General features: G+C 48.7%; 1 protein-coding gene across 4 annotated transcripts in view; it reads left to right on the top strand.

The window, feature by feature from the left end:
* Window positions 1-20,000, top strand: part of klhl5 (kelch-like family member 5) — a 35,320-nt gene that overhangs the window by 14,048 nt on the left and 1,272 nt on the right. For all 4 annotated transcript variants that reach the window (XM_053618918.1, XM_053618921.1, XM_053618920.1 and 1 more), the window contains 10 exons: window positions 4,406-4,588; window positions 8,085-8,221; window positions 8,358-8,554; window positions 10,306-10,518; window positions 15,001-15,187; window positions 15,363-15,587; window positions 15,685-15,847; window positions 16,843-17,055; window positions 18,308-18,479; window positions 19,180-20,000. The exon at window positions 19,180-20,000 is cut by the window's right edge and continues 1,272 nt beyond it. In XM_053618918.1, the coding sequence (XP_053474893.1) occupies window positions 4,406-4,588; window positions 8,085-8,221; window positions 8,358-8,554; window positions 10,306-10,518; window positions 15,001-15,187; window positions 15,363-15,587; window positions 15,685-15,847; window positions 16,843-17,055; window positions 18,308-18,479; window positions 19,180-19,236 (1,747 nt within the window). In that variant the 3' untranslated portion in view covers window positions 19,237-20,000. The remainder of the gene's footprint in view (window positions 1-4,405; window positions 4,589-8,084; window positions 8,222-8,357; window positions 8,555-10,305; window positions 10,519-15,000; window positions 15,188-15,362; window positions 15,588-15,684; window positions 15,848-16,842; window positions 17,056-18,307; window positions 18,480-19,179) is intronic.

Below are 20,000 nucleotides of genomic sequence, written 5' to 3'. Positions count from 1 at the left end.
ACCCGCAGTGTGTAGTAGAGTAACACACCACCCGCAGTGTGTAGCAGTGTAACACACCGCCCGCAGTGTGTAGTAGAGTAACACACCACCCGCAGCGTGTAGCAGAGTAACACACCACCCGCAGCGTGTAGCAGAGTAACGCACCACCCGCAGTGTGTAGTAGTGTAACACACCACCCGCAGCGTGTAGCAGAGTAACACACCACCCGCAGCGTGTAGCAGAGTAACACACCACCCGCAGCGTGTAGCAGAGTAACACACCACCCGCAGCGTGTAGTAGTGTAACACACCACCCGCAGCGTGTAGCAGAGTAACACACCACCCGCAGCGTGTAGCAGAGTAACACACCACCCGCAGCGTGTAGCAGAGTAACACACCACCCGCAGCGTGTAGCAGAGTAACACACCACCCGCAGTGTGTAGTAGTGTAACACACCACCCGCAGCGTGTAGTAGTGTAACACACCACCCGCAGCGTGTAGTAGTGTAACACACCACCCGCAGCGTGTAGCAGAGTAACACACCACCCGCAGCGTGTAGCAGAGTAACACACCACCTGCAGCGTGTAGCAGAGTAACACACCACCCGCAGCGTGTAGCAGTGTAACACACCACCCGCAGTGTGTAGTAGAGTAACACACCGCCCGCAGTGTGTAGCAGTGTAACACACCGCCCGCAGTGTGTAGCAGTGTAACACACCGCCCGCAGTGTGTAGCAGTGTAACAAACTGCCCCCAGTGTGTAGCAGTGTAACACACCAGTAGTGTAACACACCACCCGCAGCGTGTAGCAGTGTAACACACCACCCGCAGCGTGTAGCAGTGTAACACACCACCCGCAGCGTGTAGCAGTGTAACACACCACCCGCAGCGTGTAGCAGTGTAACACACCACCCGCAGCGTGTAGCAGTGTAACACACCACCCGCAGCGTGTAGTAGTGTAACACACCACCCGCAGCGTGTAGCAGTGTAACACACCAGTAGTGTAACACACCACCCGCAGTGTGTAGCAGTGTAACACACCGCCCGCAGTGTGTAGCAGTGTAACACACCGCCCGCAGTGTGTAGTAGAGTAACACACCACCCGCAGCGTGTAGCAGTGTAACACACCACCCGCAGCGTGTAGTAGTGTAACACACCACCCGCAGTGTGTAGCAGTGTAACACACCAGTAGTGTAACACACCACCCGCAGCGTGTAGCAGTGTAACACACCACCCGCAGAGTGTAGCAGTGTAACACACCGCCCGCAGTGTGTAGTAGAGTAACACACCACCCGCAGTGTGTAGCAGTGTAACAAACCGCCCCCAGTGTGTAGCAGTGTAACACACCACCCGCAGCGTGTAGCAGTGTAACACACCACCCGCAGTGTGTAGTAGAGTAACACACCACCCGCAGTGTGTAGCAGTGTAACAAACCGCCCCCAGTGTGTAGCAGTGTAACACACCACCCGCAGCGTGTAGCAGTGTAACACACCACCCGCAGTGTGTAGTAGAGTAACACACCACCCGCAGTGCAGGAGATACCGCTCAGTGCGGTAGTGTGCATTTTATTCAGTAACTCTGTACTTAAAATAAGAATAACGTCTTGTATTGTGTGTGAAAGTTGCAGACTGCTGTGTTGTGTGTGTGTGTGTGTGTGTGTGTGTGTGTGTGTGTGTGTAAAGCCTGCTTCCTGATTTGTGCTTTGAGTTACTTCACTCTACACTTTACTCAGAATTTCAGAAGTAAGATTAGTAAATGTGTGTGCTTGTGGGGTAAAAGCAGTACATGCGAGGGCTGTGTGTGAGAGAGAGGTAAAAGTAGTACATGCGAGGGCTGTGTGTGTGTGTGTGTGTGTGTCTGAGAGGTAAAAGCAGTACATGCAAGGGCTCTGTGTGTGTGTGCGAGAGGTAAAAGTAGTAAATGCGAGAGATAAAATAGTCAGTGTGAAATCGTTTGAGGTCGAAGTACTAAATGCGAGTGCATCTTGTGTGCGAGAAATGAAAGTAGTGAATGCAAGCACTTCTTGTGTGTGAGAGTTTAAATTAGCGACCGCGTTTCGAGAAGTAAAAGTAAAGCCATTTAGTACGTGAGAGGAAAGTAGCGAATGTGCGCGAGAGGTCAAATCGGCGTGCGCGAGCACGTTTCTAAGGCCTGAACAGAATCTCATTATCGTACGGGACGGATTTCCACTCTTTCCTCGGGCGTGTCCTCGTCGTTCTTCACCCAAGACGCCGGTCGACGTCCTTTTTAAATGTCAGGGTTACGCTTCAGGAGCGCGAGCCGACTTTTCGTGCGAATGCCGTCTGCGTAACGAGCCCGCCCACTCTGTGTGATTAATTATCATCGTGAACGGTATTAATTTCTACAAAAGCTCTCTGAAGTCCGGAGGCCATTGGAAGTTAAGAGCAGAGAGGGAGAGCGATAACGATGGAGAGATTTATAGAGCACATGGACAAGAAGGACAGAATGGAGGAGAGAGAGAGAGAGTGAGTGAGAGAGAGAGAGTGAGAGGAGAGAGAGAGAGGGAGAGGGAGTGAGAGAGGGAGAGGGAGTGAGAGAGGGAGAGAGAGAGAGAGAGGAGAGAGAGAGAGAGAGAGAGAGAGGAGAGAGAGAGGAGAGAGAGAGAGAGAGAGAGTGAGAGGAGAGAGGGGAGAGAGAGTGAGAGGGGAGAGAGAGTGAGAGGGGAGAGAGAGTGAGAGGAGAGAGAGGGAGAGAGTGAGAGGAGAAAGAGTGAGAGGAGAGAGAGGGAGAGAGTGAGAGGGGAGAGAGTGAGAGGAGAGAGAGGGAGAGAGTGAGAGGAGAAAGAGTGAGAGGAGAGAGAGAGAGAGAGGAGAGAGAGAGAGAGGGAGAGAGAGAGAGGGAGAGGAGAGAGAGGGAGAGAGTGAGAGGGGAGAGAGAGTGAGAGGAGAGAGAGTGAGAGGAGAGAGAGGGAGAGAGTGAGAGGAGAAAGAGTGAGAGGAGAGAGAGGGAGAGAGTGAGAGGGGAGAGAGTGAGAGGGGAGAGAGGGAGAGAGTGAGAGGAGAGAGAGGGAGAGAGTGAGAGGGGAGAGAGAGTGAGAGGAGAGAGAGGGAGAGAGTGAGAGGGGAGAGAGTGAGAGGAGAGAGAGGGAGAGAGTGAGAGGAGAAAGAGTGAGAGGAGAGAGAGGGAGAGAGAGTGAGAGGAGAGAGAGGGAGAGAGTGAGAGAGGGAGAGAGTGAGAGGAGAAAGAGTGAGAGGAGAGAGAGGGAGAGAGTGAGAGAGGAGAGAGAGGGAGAGAGTGAGAGGAGAAAGAGTGAGAGGAGAGAGAGGGAGAGAGAGAGGAGAAAGAGGGAGAGAGAGTGAGAGGAGGGAGAGAGAGTGAGAGGAGAGAGGGAGAGAGTGAGAGGAGAAAGAGGGAGAGAGAGTGAGAGGAGAGAGAGGGAGAGAGTGAGAGGAGAGAGAGGGAGAGAGTGAGAGAGGAGAGAGAGGGAGAGAGTGAGAGGAGAAAGAGTGAGAGGAGAGAGAGGGAGAGAGAGAGGAGAAAGAGGGAGAGAGAGTGAGAGGAGGGAGAGAGAGTGAGAGGAGAGAGAGTGAGAGGAGAGAGGGAGAGAGTGAGAGGAGAAAGAGGGAGAGAGAGTGAGAGGAGGGAGAGAGAGTGAGAGGAGAGAGGGAGAGAGTGAGAGGAGAAAGAGGGAGAGAGAGTGAGAGGAGAGAGAGAGAGAGAGGGAGAGAGTGAGAGGAGAAAGAGTGAGAGGAGAGAGAGGGAGAGAGTGAGAGGAGAAAGAGTGAGAGGAGAGAGAGGGAGAGAGTGAGAGGAGAAAGAGTGAGAGGAGAGAGAGGGAGAGAGTGAGAGAGGAGAGAGAGGGAGAGAGTGAGAGGAGAGAGTGAGAGGGGAGAGAGTGTGAGAGGAGAGAGAGGGAGAGAGTGAGAGGAGAAAGAGGGAGAGAGAGTGAGAGGAGAGGGAGGGAGAGAGTGAGAGGAGAGAGAGAGAGAGAGATTGAGTGAGAGGAGAGAGAGGGAGAGAGTGAGTGAGTGCGAGAGAGAGAGAGAGAGAGAGAGAGAGAGAGAGAGAGAAAGGAGACTGAACAGGAAGCAGTTGGTGAGGGGAAACGGCGAGAAAGAACAGTGAAACATCGGGGAGTGAAATAATTGCTTTGCATGTTTAATGACCAAGTCTCGCATCAGTGCTGATTACCAGCCGCTCTTAACGAGGCTGCGGTTAATTGTGTGTGTGTGTGTGTGTGTGTGTGTGTGTGTGTGTGTGTGTGTGTGAGTGTGTGTGTGTGTGTGTGTGGGCGGTTTGCTTCATGTGGGTTCATTTTCACCGACACTGGAGACTCCTTCCGTAATAATCTCTCTGTTAGTGATTGTACACTTTTTATTGTTAACTGTGGGCCCGTGCAACTCATGTAGTCTTATTGTGTGTGTGTGTGTGTGTGTGTGTGTGTGTGTGTGTGTGTGTTTCGCTTCAGGACGTCGAACAGCAGCGCGACTCTGTCCTCATGCGTTTCCATGGAGCCGTGCGTGCCTGACGAACTCTTCCAGTCGCACAGCCACGCCGAACACACCTTCAAGCGCATGGAGACGTACCTGAGGACACGCAAACTGTGCGACGTGGTGCTCGTAGCCGGGGACCGCAAAATTCCTGCGCACAGGTAACACACACGCGCACACACACACACACACACACACACACACACACGAATTTCACAATTATGCAGTAAACATGAAGCGCACATCTGGTACTCTAGCAGATGGTTTGGTTGGCAAGAGGAGAGAGTTTGGGGTTGTTTCAGTTAGAGCACACACACACACACACACACACACACACACACACACACACACACACACACACAGGGTTAAAAGAACAGTATTGTGCAGACAAAGAGGGCTTTTCTCTAAAGAGAACACCTAAAAAGTGTGTGTGTGTGCGCGCGTGCTGGAAAGTTTTGGCACAGTCAACTGTAAAAGAACATAAATCCTTCAAGACATGTGCTTGGATGAGCTTGTGAGAGAGAGAGGAAGAGAGAAGGAGGCGTGGCCAGTGTGTTTGTCAGTTCTAGTGAAGGAGGCGTGGCCTCTGTGCTTGTCACTTACAGTGAAGGAGGTGTGGCTTCTGTGCTTGTCACTTACAGTGAAGGAGGTGTGTCTGTGCTTGTCATTTACAGTGAAGGAGGTGTGGCCTCTGTGCTTGTCACTTACAGTGAAGGAGGTGTGTCTGTGCTTGTCACTTACAGTGAAGGAGGTGTGGCCTCTGTGCTTGTCACTTACAGTGAAGGAGGTGTGTCTGTGCTTGTCACTTACAGTGAAGGAGGTGTGGCCTCTGTGCTTGTCACTTACAGTGAAGGAGGTGTGTCTGTGCTTGTCACTTACAGTGAAGGAGGTGTGTCTGTGCTTGTCACTTACAGTGAAGGAGGTGTGGCCTAGATAAATATTACATTGCAAGTTTTTTGTAATACAGGTTCTCAAAATTAAGAATAAGCTGTTATTCTTTCTCTCTCTCTCTCACACACCCCCCCTCAGGGCTAAATAAGTACACACACACACACACACACACACAAACAGAAACCGCTTGTATTGGTCACGGTTAAGATGCACTTCAGAGATGACGATGCAGTTTCAGCAGCTCTGCAGTTTCCTTCCTGCATCACGTTTTCTTCGCTTGCACTCTGTCGCGTTCTTGTATTTCCTCCTCCATCCTTCCCTTTTGTAGTCAGTGACCTAGTTAGACTGCTGTAATTGGACGGGAGCCTGCTATTCGGTTGCGTTAGCAGGTAATGAGACGCGCACACACGCGTGCACACTTCTGTAAGCTAATTTCTCTCTCTCTCTCTCATTAGTTTCAGATTTATCGTTAGGTGCGTGTGAAACAGACGACAGCCGCGTTTAGTACTTGATGCCTTACGCCTCTGAGAACGCAGCTCTTTGATAGCTAGTAACAGGGCTCCGTTTGTCAGAGGATGTACAGACATGGTGTAAAACCTCGGGTTTAAAAAAAAAACAAAAAAACCCTGACGTTTTATCCCATCTGTGTTTTCCGTCCCTGTTCTATCAGCCTGCGCTGTATTATCCTGGTCGCAGCGCCACGCGCCGTCATTTTAACGAGACGAGTAGAGCCGAACGTGCACGGATGAAAGTTTGGCGCGAGCGTCACAGCTGTGTGGAAAGTTTCCATGAAAGTGTCGACAAATATGATAACAGATGCTAACAGAAGTAGGTTCGGGGCTCTCGCGCGTCTTATTTTTCTCACACCTCAGCAGTATGCCAGTGTTTACAAACTTTTCCATACTTTTTCATTCGCTTATAGTTACGGTTTAAAGGAAACAAGTTCGTTCCTGTTATCACTTGCGTTACAGCAGCTGTTCTCTCACAGGTGCTGAGACAAACTACGTCTCAATTTGTTATGCGAGTGGGGGGGGGGGTCAATATTTATGTTCCCAGTAACACGTCGGATGTTTTCATCGTGTGCAATTATTACAGTTTGTGATTGCATTCGATTTGATTGTTGATTACGGAGTGAAGCCGTACAGTGGATTGTATTACTCCAGTGTCCAGTGGACGTATAGATGGACGGACGGATGGACGGAAGGACGGAAGGATAAATGGATAAATAATGAATGAATTAGCTGTAACGTCTGGGTGGGGTTTCCCATTACCACCTGCTGCTGAGTGATTGATTTTTTTACAGTCTCTTAACGCCGTTCAAATACACACTTCATAAAGCCGTCTTTAAAGCTTCATTTCAGCGCTCGCAACAGTACAGGAGACTGCAGGAACAATGGAAGCATGCTATATATCATCTGCTGACATGTTCCCACCACACACACTCACTCACACACACACACACACACACACTCACACAGAGAAACACTTGTACCCGTGTGTTTTTTTTTTTTTAATCATTAATTATCGTTCTGTCTGAAGTCATCAGACTAATAGATTTATAGCTGTGTGTGTGTGTGTGTGTGTGTGTGTGTGAGAGAGAGAGAGATTAGAGGTGAATTGAAACAGCATTATCTTGTCGTAACAGTTCTTCCAGTGTCAGAGTTAAAGCTTCTTTCTCATGAGCTCTTCCACATTTCCTCTTAAAATTTATGGACACGGTGGTCATGACTCTGAAGGGGCGTGGCCTCTGTGTTTTAGTCCTAGGGAAGGAGGCTTGGCTTCTACGTTACAGTCCCAATGAAGGAGGCGTGGCCTCGGTGTTTTAGTCCCAATGAAGGAGGCGTGGCCTCGGTGTTTTAGTCCTAGTGAAGGAGGCGTGGCTTCTACGTTACAGTCCCAATGAAGGAGGCGTGGCCTCGGTGTTTTAGTCCCAATGAAGGAGGCGTGGCCTCGGTGTTTTAGTCCCAATGAAGGAGGCATGGCTTCTACGTTACAGTCCCAATGAAGGAGGCGTGGCCTGTGTTTTAGTCCTAGTGAAGGAGGCGTGGCTTCTACATTTCAGTTCCAATGAAGGAGGCGTGGCCTCTGTGTTTTAGTCCTAGTGAAGGAGGCTTGGCTTCTACGTTTCAGTCCCAATGAAGGAGGCGGGGCCTCTGTGTTTTAGTCCTAGTGAAGGAGGCTTGGCTTCTACGTTACAGTCCCAATGAAGGAGGTGTGGCCTCTGTGTTTTAGTCCTAGTGAAGGAGGCGTGGCTTCTGCATTTCAGTTCCAATGAAGGAGGTGTGGCCTCTTTGTTTTAATCCTAGTGAAGGAGGTGTGGCTTCTACGGTTCAGTCCCAATGAAGGAGGCGTGGCTTCTACGTTACAGTCCCAATGAAGGAGGCGTGGCCTCTGTGTTTTAGTCCCAATGAAGGAGGCGTGGCTTCTACGTGTCCGTTCCAATGAAGGAGGCTTGGGTTCTACGTTTTCTTCTTGGGGAAGGAGGTGTGGTCTGTGTGTTTGTCTCCGGGAAGAAGGTGAGATCTCAGTGTTTTAGTACCAGTGAAGGAGGCGTTGCCTGTATGTTTCAGCCTTTGGGAAGGTCTTCCATGGTTTAGTTCCAGTGTAGGAGGCGTGGCCTCTATTTCACTAAAAGGGGGTTTAAATTCTCATTAAAACAGGTAGATGGTAAACACCCAGTTTGTTAAAATTGCTGTAGTTCTAATTAAGAAATAAACATCTCTCTCTCTCTCTCTCTCTCTCTCTCTCTCTCTCTCTCTCTCTCAGGTTAGTCTTGTCCTCCGTGTCAGACTACTTTGCAGCCATGTTCACCAGCGATGTCCGGGAGGCCAAGCAAGAGGAGGTGAAGATGGAGGGAGTGGACCCAGATGCATTGTGGGTTTTGGTGCAGTATGCATACACAGGTAAAGGAGCGTTTTGAATTTCACGAGTTTATACTAAATCAGGATGGACAACGTAGCGATGTGATATTCGATTGATGCTGCAGCAATGAGCAGGACTGATTCTCTCTCTCTCTCTCTCTCTCTCTCTCTCTCTCAGGGCGGTTGGAGTTGAGGGAGGACACGATCGAGGCCCTGCTGTCGGCGGCGTGTTTGCTGCAGCTCTCGGCCGTGGTTCAGGCCTGCTGTAGCTACCTGATGAAGCAGCTGCACCCGTCCAACTGCCTGGGGATCCGCTCGTTTGCCGACGCCCAGGGCTGCCAGGACCTGCACAAAGTGGCCCACAACTACACCATGGTACACACACACACACACACTGCAAACACTCACACACACACACTGCATACACTCACATACACTCACAATCTACATACACATTTATGAGAATGCATTTAGAGCACGCTGGCTCCTTCACTGAGACTGACAGACACACAGGTAAATTATAATGATGATAATTGGACCCCATCGTTGTATAATAATGGTACGACCTCACCTACGATCGTAGGTTTTAGAGAGACGGTGTAGACCTCCCGTCCCACAGCAGATTAAAGCTCCTCACTCATTACTGCTTAAAGTTTAAAGTCTACTCTGAGTCTTGTTTCGCTTTGTAAACGTGTAAATTAGTTCTTGAGTGTATGTTTGGGTCGTCGTCGTCGTCTGCTGGCTGTTTTGCCTCGTCGACTTGTTTAGAATATTACAAACGGAAATTTAAGGGTTAAAATCGTGCAGCGGTAATACGAATCCTCATGCAGATGAAATCCAAATAACAAAAAATGTTGAGTTGAGAGTACAGAACATCTGTTACGCCTAAATTGGATACGCTGAAAATTTAACTCGGATTTGAGCTTCGTGTCTGAACCTCACCTATATATATATATATATATATATATATATATATATATATATATATATATATGTATGTGTGTATATATATATAATATATACGTGCACACACACACACACACACCATGTCATAATTGCAATGGGTTTAAAGAGTGAGAGTGTGTGTGTGTGTGTGTGTGTGTGTGTGTGTGTGAGCTTATTACTACTTGCCTTGTCAGTTTCTCGCTCCTTTTTTCTGTCCTTTCCTTTCATTGTTTTGTTCCTTCCTGAAGGATTTATCCTCCTCCGTGGTTAATTATACCCAAACCCCCCCCCCCGCCAACAAACAAACACACACACACGTTTCTGGTTTGTGTGTGAAGGAAAGAGTGTGTGTGTGTGTGTGTGTGTGTGTTTAATTGGTCACGCCAGTGTTCCCCTGGAGAAACTCTGGGTTCTCACTTCTCATGTTATCCCATCCCCGAGGAACACTCGTTCACAAAAATTCCATCCCATAATAGCTCGCCTATGGTTCCCAACCGGGGGGTTGTCATGGAGACCGCCTTGAAACCCTGCCTCGGTTTCTTTCCGTTGTTCCATTTCCACCGCGTCGTTGACTCCTTCCTCAGACCCGCTCACTTTTTTTTTTCTTTTTTTCTTTTTTCTTCTCTCTCCGAGTCGGTTTTATTTCTCTCTCTCTTTGCAGCCGTTCAGCTTAATGTATGAAGAAAGTTCAAGAATATGGTATAAAATAGGACGTGTTTTTGTACGGTATCAAACTTATATGCTTTAGATTAAACATCCATGAAATTTGGATTAAAAAAAATATATACATTTGATAAATTACTGCTGCTCCATTATCAGCTGAAGTTGCTGGTCAGGTGGGTGTGGCCTGATATGCAAATGAGGACACTTGATTGAGAGTCCTCTGTCCAAAACTCCCAGGCAGAAAGACTTGATAGTATTTTCTGTTTTGTTGTGCAAAAAATGTTCATCATCATCAGCTATAGACCTTGTTGTAAACGCTGCCAGGCACCCTCGGTGCTTGGCCCCCGATCATCGCTTCTTGCAGCAACGTTCAGACCCATGAATGAGGGAAGATTGATGCCCCCGAGGAAAGAAAAAAAAAGAGCTCCTAGGAGATGTGTATTATAAGAGAAAACATGCTGACCAGTTTACCATGTATCTGTATAAATTCTGACCCCCGGCAATCTCTTTCTCCTCAGGAACACTTCCTGGGTGTGATGAAAAATCAGGAGTTTCTGCTGCTCCCGGCGTGTGAGGTGGAGAAGCTCTTGGTGTCGGATGATATGAACGTTCCGGATGAGGAGACCGTGGTGTCTGCTCTGCTCAGCTGGGTGCGATACGATCCCACCAACCGCCAATCACAGCTCCCTGTACTGCTTCAACACGTCCGCCTGCCTCTGCTCAAACCCCAGGTCAGCCTGCCTGTCAGTCAGTCCTGTTAGTCCTGGTGTAGACGTTAATGCGTTCGACCGTTCATCTGTTCATCCAGCCAGCCATCCATCCATCTACCAATCGTTTACATAGACCAGCCTGCCGGTCAATCAGTCCATCCATCTGTCCATCCATCACATAATCCAGCCTGCTAGTCAAACAGTTCCATCCATCCATCCATCACATAGACCAAACAGTTCCATCCATCCATCCATCCAAATAGTTCCATCCATCCATCATCCATCCAAACAGTTCCATCCTTCCATCATCCATCCAAATAGTTCCATCCATCCATCACATAATCCAGCCTGCTAGTCAAACAGTTCCATCCATCCATCCATCACATAGACCAAACAGTTCCATCCATCCATCATCCATCCAAATAGTTCCATCCATCCATCCAAATAGTTCCATCCATCCATCACATAATCCAGCCTGCTAGTCAAACAGTTCCATCCATCCATCCCACCAACATCCATCCAAATAGTTCCATCCATCCATCACATAATCCAGCCTGCTAGTCAAACAGTTCCATCCATCCATCCATCACATAGACCAAACAGTTCCATCCATCCATCATCCATCCAAATAGTTCCATCCATCCATCCAAATAGTTCCATCCATCCATCACATAATCCAGCCTGCTAGTCAAACAGTTCCATCCATCCATCACACCAACATCCATCCAAATAGTTCCATCCATCCATCACATAATCCAGCCTGCTAGTCAAACAGTTCCATCCATCCATCCTACCATCATCCATCCAAGTAGTTCCATCCATCCATCATCCATCCAAGTAGTTCCATCCATCCATCACATAATCCAGCCAGCTAGTCAAACAGTTCCATCCATCCATCCATAACATAGTCAAACAGTTCCATCCATCCATCCATAACATAGACCAAACAGTTCCATCCATCCATCATCCATCCATCCATCACATAGACCAAATAGTTCCATCCATCCATCATCCATCCATCCATCACATAGACCAAATAGTTCCATCCATCCATCGTATAATCCAGCCTGCTACTCAAACAGTTCCATCCATCCATCATCCATCCAAATAGTTCCATCCATCCATCACATAATCCAGCCTGCTAGTCAAACAGTTCCATCCATCCATCCATCCATAACATAGACCAAACAGTTCCATCTATCCATCATCCATCCATCACATAGACCAAACAGTTCCATCTATCCATCATCCATCCATCACATAGACCAAACAGTTCCATCTATCCATCATCCATCCATCACATAGACCAAACAGTTCCATCTATCCATCATCCATCCATCACATAGACCAAACAGTTCCATCTATCCATCATCCATCCATCACATAGACCAAACAGTTCCATCTATCCATCATCCATCCATCACATAGACCAAACAGTTCCATCTATCCATCATCCATCCATCACATAGACCAAACAGTTCCATCCATCAATCTATCCATCCTCCATCCATCATCCATCCATCACATAGACCAAATAGTTCCATCCATCCATCTCTCACACAGACAAACCTGCCTGTCACAGTCCCAACCAACCATCCGTCCGCTCATCCATTCGTCATTCAAGGTCAGACTAATCCACCGATCTCCAATGACCAACCACTTGAACATGGCCATCTGTCAGTCAATCAGTCAACTAAGTCACTTAAATCTGGTATTGGTCTGTCCATCAGTTAGCCCCTCCCCCACTTCAGTCATGCTCAAGCACTGTAAATTGGTCTCATTTTGCCTTTTAATTTCCAACTGGTATGCACATGCAGGAGAACACTGGTGTCTGTGTGAAGGCAGTGTCAGGAGAGGGTCTGGGTTATTTAGACAGGATGTTCCTCTTCACACTCTTTTTATTTATACACTCCTCACACTCACACACCCACACAAACCACCTCGAGCATCAACTTCTCCTCTGTGGATTCCTCTACCAGCCGCACAACACACACACACACACACACAACAAACACACACACAGACTACAGTGAGGTCTATGTGGGAATGTGCCTATTAAAATAAATGAGGAAAAACTTTTTCTTGCCAGTTTATTTTTATCTGTCTGGTTCTGGCTTTTTCAAGGTTTTACACTTTGCTCAAATAGAATTGTTCCGAACTGCATTTGACGGATTCTTGCCGTTAGATAATTTCGTTAAGACCTCTTATAATGATTGATAAACATATCGACTTGTTGAGCAGGTCATCAGCGGATCGCCGCTGCATAATAAAGTCTTGCGTTAAAAAAATTGGCAGCAGAGGAGGAAGGAGTGTTACCCTGGCTATTTTCTCCACACCACACCACTGCCACCTCCCTGTCTTGAATTAGCTTCTCTTTCCCGTCAGCACGCGTTTAATCCCACTCAAACTCTCGCCTCCGTCTTTCTCTCGGTGAGATTTTAACTACGGGTTGCAGCCGTGAAGGAAAGCAGCAGAGATAATATTCAAATACGTTCCTAGCGAGACGTCGGTTCAGCCGCGCCCTTTCCCGTTCAATCTAAATGGAAATTGCGGCTTCTTTCATCCTGTTCGTGTAAAGGAGGATATTTCCCCCCCTCCTCCTCTCAGCCCCCGGCCCGGTCTGCCGACTCTCTGATGAAATATGATATTAGATAGATCCCTTTGACAGATCGGCACAGCTGCCACGGCGCGGCTTTACGGCAAAAACTGTTTGAATTAGTTTTTTAGCCAAAAAAAAAAAAAAAGCGCAAAGGGGAGGAAAGTAAGAGCAGGCAGCTGTGATGGATGAAGGGACAGATGGGAACGAAAGCAAAGATGGATGGAAGGATAGCCGAGGAAGACGGCGTGGTGTATGTGTGGATGTTTATGAAATCTGTAGTGCTGGTGTACCTGACGGATTTCATAAACGGGAAATCTGCTGTAAGATTTCCTGTTACGACGGAGAAGTCTCGAGCGTTTCTACTGAAGTTCTACAAAACGGGACCACAAAAGCTCTAGGAGCGAGCGGTTTCTCGAGGTTTACGATTGTAGTCTCCCGGCACGTTCTCGCCATTTTGTCCAGTATATCCTGGTGGACGCGCTCGCCTCGCTCCTCTGAGCGAGTACGCTCCCACGTTCTCAGGATGAGCATCGCGGATTGAGACCATTGTGCCGTCGTTCTCCACGTAGTGATTGCCCAGGAATCCCTGAACCTCTGCGATAAAGCTGTCCCAAGCCGCTTTATCCTTCCCGGTGAGCTTATCTGTGATCCGACAGCGTATGAAAGAAGTCCTGAAGGTACTTCATAAGGTTTCATAAGTTCTAATTTGATGTGCAGTGGTGGCATCAGCACTTTTCCTAGGGGTCCACCAATGGGGGTCCACCGCTGTGGTCAGTCCCGCCTTTGGTAGTGCGCCTTTGTGTCCATGCTGTCTCAGAGACGATGATAAACCTATTTAGAGACCCATCATGAACGTCTCCAGAGACGTACTCGTCATCCTTCAAGGCCTCCGGCAACGCCTTGACGCTGGTGTAATCCTCTTTGAGGATTGTTTACGTGAACGAAAAGATGCGAATCCGCCCGTTTTCTCAACGGAAATGGGAACATTTCTAAATACCAATGCCCTGGTCATCAGGGTTGAGGGGAATAATAGCCATCTTCTATACCTTTTGGCAGTATAAGCAATTAAGAAAGAACACTTATTACCCAGGAACAAGTCGAAAAGATGTCTGGAACACTTGCAGATATATATATATACATATATATTCCACTCTCCCGTGGTTTCCCGAGTGGGTGGTACCTTTTCTTAGACTCTGGTGTGGTACCAGAGACCTGCTGTAATTTTGAGGGCGCGGGGTCTGGAACCCGTTGGACTTCTTCCAGTTCACGAGATCGCGACCGCAACAGTGCGTCTTCGAACGAAGCGAAAGCACAAGGCGTGAGCCAGAAACGTTACTCGAGTGTGAAACGGCGGTAGCGGCCAGGGCTTCCAGAGAGTTTCGGTTAATATCGGACACCTCTGAATCGGAACCTTCCCAAAACAGGCACTCATTTTATTCTAATAGAACATGGCTGAACAAATGATTCGCTAATGTTTTCTCCCAAACAGCATTAGTAGCCTGGCTTTATTGGCCAAGAAGTCGGAGTTTTGTGTGTGTGTGTGTGTGTGTGTGTGTGTGTGTGTGTGTGTGTGTGTGTGTTCACGGTCCGTCGCTGTGGGTGGGGATTAGACCTCATTACTGTGAGATTAGGACGTGGAGCTGCAGCTTCTCCGTCATTAAAAACTCTCCCGTCTGCTGGAGCGTGAGCGAGGGGGTGAGAGGGAAGGAGAGGACGAGGTGAAGTGAGATAAATAGAGAGAGAGAGAGAGAGAGAGTAATGATGTGTTACGGTGTTAGCTGGTAGTTCTCGTTTTCATTGGAGAACGTGTCTGTTGGCGTCTCATGAAACCAGACTTGCGGTGGACGATAACTCTCTGCTCAGCGGCTGTGTGTGACGCTTGTTGTGGTGTTTATTCCGTGTAGTTTTTAGCAGACATGGAGGCCAACCCGCTGCTGAGGGACAGCGTGGAGTGCCAGCGCTTGGTCATGGAGGCGATGAAGTACCATCTGCTGCCCGAACGCCGGCCGCTGCTGCAGAGCCCGAGGACGCGGCCGCGAAAGGCCACCGTGGGGGTGCTGTTCGCCGTCGGGGGCATGGACGCCACCAAGGGTATTACTCTGTAGTTTATAAATACGAGCGACGTAATAACCGTAAGCGTGCAAACGCACCGCGCTAATGATAACACGTAGAGACTTTAACTGACCGTGCTGGCGAGGCTTCTGATGTGATGTATGATTAAAGGTTTATTATTATTATTATTATTATTATTATTATTTTTATCCAGGAGCGACGAGTATGGAGCAGTACTGTGTGCGGCGGGACACATGGCGGCAGGTGGGTGTGCTGAGTGGGCGGAGACTGCAGTTCGGCGTGGCCGTCATCGACCAGCGCCTCTACGTGGTGGGCGGCCGTGACGGCCTCAAGACCCTCAACACGGTGGAGTGCTACAACCCGCGTAGCAACACATGGAGCGTCATGCCTCCCATGGCAACGCATCGCCACGGCCTGGGTGAGCCGCCTTCTCCACCGAACTCTGACCTTTCACTCCGAGTGGGTTTGTGTGTATGCTCAAGGGTGTGTGTGTGTGTGTGTGTGTGTGTGTGTAGGTGTAGCAGTGTTGGAGGGCCCCATGTACGCAGTAGGAGGTCATGATGGTTGGAGTTATCTGAGCACAGTGGAACGCTGGGATCCTCAGGCCAGGCAGTGGAGCTTCGTCGCCTCCATGGCCACGCCCCGGAGCACAGTGGGCGTCGCCGTTCTTAATAGCAAGTATGTGCTCACTACACACACACACACACAATGAAAATGTTTCTATATTTCTTTAGATTGATGTCTTCCCTCTCTCCCTCTCTCTCCCCTCTCCCTCTCCCTCTCTCTCCCTCCCTCTCTCTCTCCCCTCCCCTCTCTCTCCCTCTCTCTCTCCCCCTCTCTCTCTCCCTCTCTCTCCCCTCTCCCTCTCTCTCCCCCCTCTCCCTCTACCTCTCTCCCCTCTCTCTCTCCCTCTCTCTCCCTCTCTCTCCCCTCTCCCTCTCTCTCCCCCCTCTCCCTCTACCTCTCTCCCCTCTCTCTCTCTCCCTCTCTCTCCCCCCTCTCTCCCTCTCTCTCCCCTCTCTCTCCCCCCTCTCCCTCTACCTCTCTCCCCTCTCTCTCTCTCCCTCTCTCTCTCCCTCTCTCTCCCCTCTCTCTCCCTCTCTCTCCCCCCTCTCTCCCTCCCCCCCTTCCCCCTCTCTCTCTCTCTCCCTCTCTCTCCCCCTCTCCCTCTACCTCTCTCCCCTCTCTCTCTCCCTCTCTCTCCCTCTCTCTCCCCTCTCCCTCTCTCTCCCCCCTCTCCCTCTACCTCTCTCCCCTCTCTCTCTCTCCCTCTCTCTCCCCCCTCTCTCCCTCTCTCTCCCCTCTCTCTCCCCCCTCTCCCTCTACCTCTCTCCCCTCTCTCTCTCTCCCTCTCTCTCTCCCTCTCTCTCCCCTCTCTCTCCCTCTCTCTCCCCCCCTCTCTCCCTCCCCCCCTTCCCCCTCTCTCTCTCTCTCCCTCTCTCTCCCCCCTCTCCCTCTACCTCTCTCTCCCCTCTCTCTCTCCCCCCCTCTCTCCCTCTCTCCCCCCTCTCTCTCCCCTCTCTCTCCCTCTCTCCCCCCCCTCTCCCTCCCCCCCTTCCCCCTCTCTCTCTCTCTCTCCCTCTTTCTCCCCCTCTCCCTCCCTATCTCTCTCCCCCCTCCCCCTCCCTCTCTCTCCCCCCTCCCCCTCTCTCCCTCTCTCTCCCCCTCTGTAGGCTGTATGCAGTAGGTGGGAGAGACGGCAGCTCGTGTCTGAAGTCAGTCGAGTATTTCGATCCTCACACTAATAAATGGAGTGCATGCGCTCCCATGGCTAAGCGCAGAGGCGGCGTCGGCGTGGCAACCTGGAACGGCTTCCTGTACGCCATCGGCGGCCACGACGCCCCCGCATCCAGCCTCGCGTCCCGGCTCTCTGACTGCGTCGAGAGGTGAGGGGTCAAAGGTCTAGGGCTGGGACGATACTCTTATCTCCCGAGTCGATACGATCACGATACTCGGGTGCCGAATGGATATGTACTGCGATTTTTAACGATTGCCACTCTGGAAGTATTCAGATTTTTATTTGCTTTTTAGCAACTTGTACGTAATATATAATATTATTTATTTTTACATTAAAATTTTTTTTTTACATAATCCCAAGATAACAACAAATACCTTCGTCCTCTACTGGAATAAAAGAGGTAACTACTGCCTGATCGACTTTAAGCGAAGACTAAAATTAAGCCACTGAGTACGTAGCGATAGAATATAGCGATTCTGGAATAAACGAAAAATCGATTTCAAAATCGTTTAAAAATAAATTCCCGCTAGTTTAATGAATTTAAACCCCCCCCCCCCACGTCTATAAAGGTCGTGCGGTGGCAGCGTTCTCATGACTTACAGTGTGATAAGAAACCCCTACGTGAGTGTGTTATATACTGAAAGAAGATGTATACTGAAATTCAGCCGCATGAGCGGTGTCTCATGTTTAATATAACACGCAGTCCTACGAACGCTTTTAATATTTCACGTCGTGTTTTCTGGGACTTTGGTTCCACGTACGTATTCTTCTGTGTTTGCGTTATAAAGTGTGTGTGTGTGTGTGTGTGTGTGTGGAGCAGGAAAGACTGGGACATTGAGTCGAGGTGTGCAATATTATTATAAACATGACCTCATTATGCCCTCATCTATTTTGCATCACCGTTCTACACGAGTCAACATTCAGATATAATCGTTTTATTCTCTGTAAATATTACCTTTAATGAAATATTAAACGAAATCCAACAGCACGCGGGGCTAAAGAATGACGTTTAACGTCCGTTTATTATTATTATTATTATTATTATTATTATTGTTTGTTTTGATAATTCGTGACGGATTACGCAGCCTGGTCCTGTTCAGTCTTTGTGAAACGAACAGAAAGTGTGTGTGTGTTTAAAGGTGCAGTACGTAACTTTTCAAACCTGTAGTAAACATAATCTGAGTAGTTTCCATGTTTTCAGCCTTCTTTGGAAATTAGCCCCGCCCCCTGAAGGATTAAAACAAGCTGTGGGTAGGTGGAGGTGGGGGGGGGGGGTGGGTTTGTGTCGATCTTGATCTAGATTTCCGAGGGTCTGTGTGTGTGATGCCCGCAGCGTTGTATGGAAAGTGTTGCTGAAATGCGAATTTTGGTGTGACTGAAGCTCCGCCCCCCTCTCGCAGGTACGATCCGAAAACGGACACGTGGACGGCCGTGGCCCCGATGAGCGTCAGCAGGGACGCCGTGGGGGTGTGTTTACTCGGGGACCGCCTGTACGCGGTGGGAGGGTACGACGGCCAGGTCTACCTGAACACCGTGGAGGCATACGACCCCCAGACCAACGAGTGGACTCAGGTCTTTTTAAAAAATCGCTTTATTGATTCTATCTGTGTTTTTGTTTTTTAGGTTTAGAAACACCTCTGTTCCTTTCAGAGGAACTCTTAAAGCTGAAATGTTCTGCTTTCAGTCCGTAAAAAAAAAGCACCACCACGTCTCTCTTAACCGTAAACATAACGCACGCACCTTTTACGATGACCCGCCGAATAGATAACGTGGTTGCTATAGAAACGGACCTGATTTTTTTCACGCCTGGTTTTGGTGAAAATGAACTCGGTGAGGTGTGTGTGTGTGTGTGTGTGTGATGAATTGGCTCGACATTAATAGTGTCACCTTTCTGTAATTGCCTCGGCGCCGTTGATGCAGAGTGAAAATGCAAACTGTGGACTGAAAAAAAAAAAAAAAAAAACCGAACACCTCTCTCTCTCTCTCTCTCTCTCTCTCTCTCACACACACACCATACCTTTTGTATGTTACTTCCTCAAGACTTGATAATAGAGTGAAAATTTAACCTCACTGGTTTTCTTATCGTGTGAAATACTGAACAGATTTGTGTCTCGGTTCGTCTTTTATCCTGTTTACTGTACCGCTGATTAGCTCGTTATACAGGGTACTAGGAAAAGTTATAGAAATAAATATAATTGATAAAATTGCGATAAAATATAAATGAACAACTGAAATAAGTGTGTGTGTGTGTGTGTGTGTGCGTGCATTGTAGGTGGCGCCGTTGTGCTTGGGCCGAGCCGGAGCCTGTGTGGTCGCTGTCAAGCTGTGATGTTCCGCCCCCTGAGGACTGTTACCGTGGTGATTCTTGTGCAGTAATCTCGTAGCTTTCTCAACGGAACGATCTGAACACACACACACACACACACACACACACACACCAGAATGTACATTTGTTTCAGTCAGCCGCTGATGATCTCCTCCTCATGTCTCGGGATCGTTTTTTTTTTCTTTCACCTCCTATTTCTCATTGTGTGGAATGGTAGGAATGGTAGAGTGAGCAACGTGATGGATGAACTACAGGGATGGATGGATGAGGAAAAAACATGTAATTGTAGGGTGAACCATGGGATGGATGAGTGATGGAAGGAAGGATGGATGAGGAAAAAAAACAAGTGATGGTAGGGTGAACAAAGGGATGGATGGATGGATAAGAAACAAGGAACAAGAGGAGTGGTGGCGGATGGATAAATGGATGGATGGGTGAGGGGGAAAAATCAAGGAATGGGAGAAATGGTTGGGTGAACCATTGTTAGGATGGCTACATGCATAGATGGATGGATGGACGATGGATGGATGGATGGGTTTGGGGGGGGGGACAAGGAATGGGAGGAATAGGTGGGAGATGGATGGATGAATGAGAGTACATAAGGGGTGAGAGAAATGTTTGGGCAAGATGGATGGATGACGAGCATGTTCTCTCCTCCTCCTCCTCTCGTCCCTTTCTCTTCTCTTATAATCTGTCTCTTCCTGTCCTCTTTTCTCTTTTTCTGCTTATTTATTTTGAGTCATGTGCCTTGTTTATGTACTTTGCAA

This window comes from Ictalurus furcatus, chromosome 29, assembly GCF_023375685.1.
Source record: "Ictalurus furcatus strain D&B chromosome 29, Billie_1.0, whole genome shotgun sequence".
Lineage (NCBI taxonomy): Eukaryota > Metazoa > Chordata > Actinopteri > Siluriformes > Ictaluridae > Ictalurus > Ictalurus furcatus.
The sequence above is the reverse complement of the archived record's forward strand: the minus strand, read 5'-3'. Positions and strand labels throughout refer to the sequence as shown.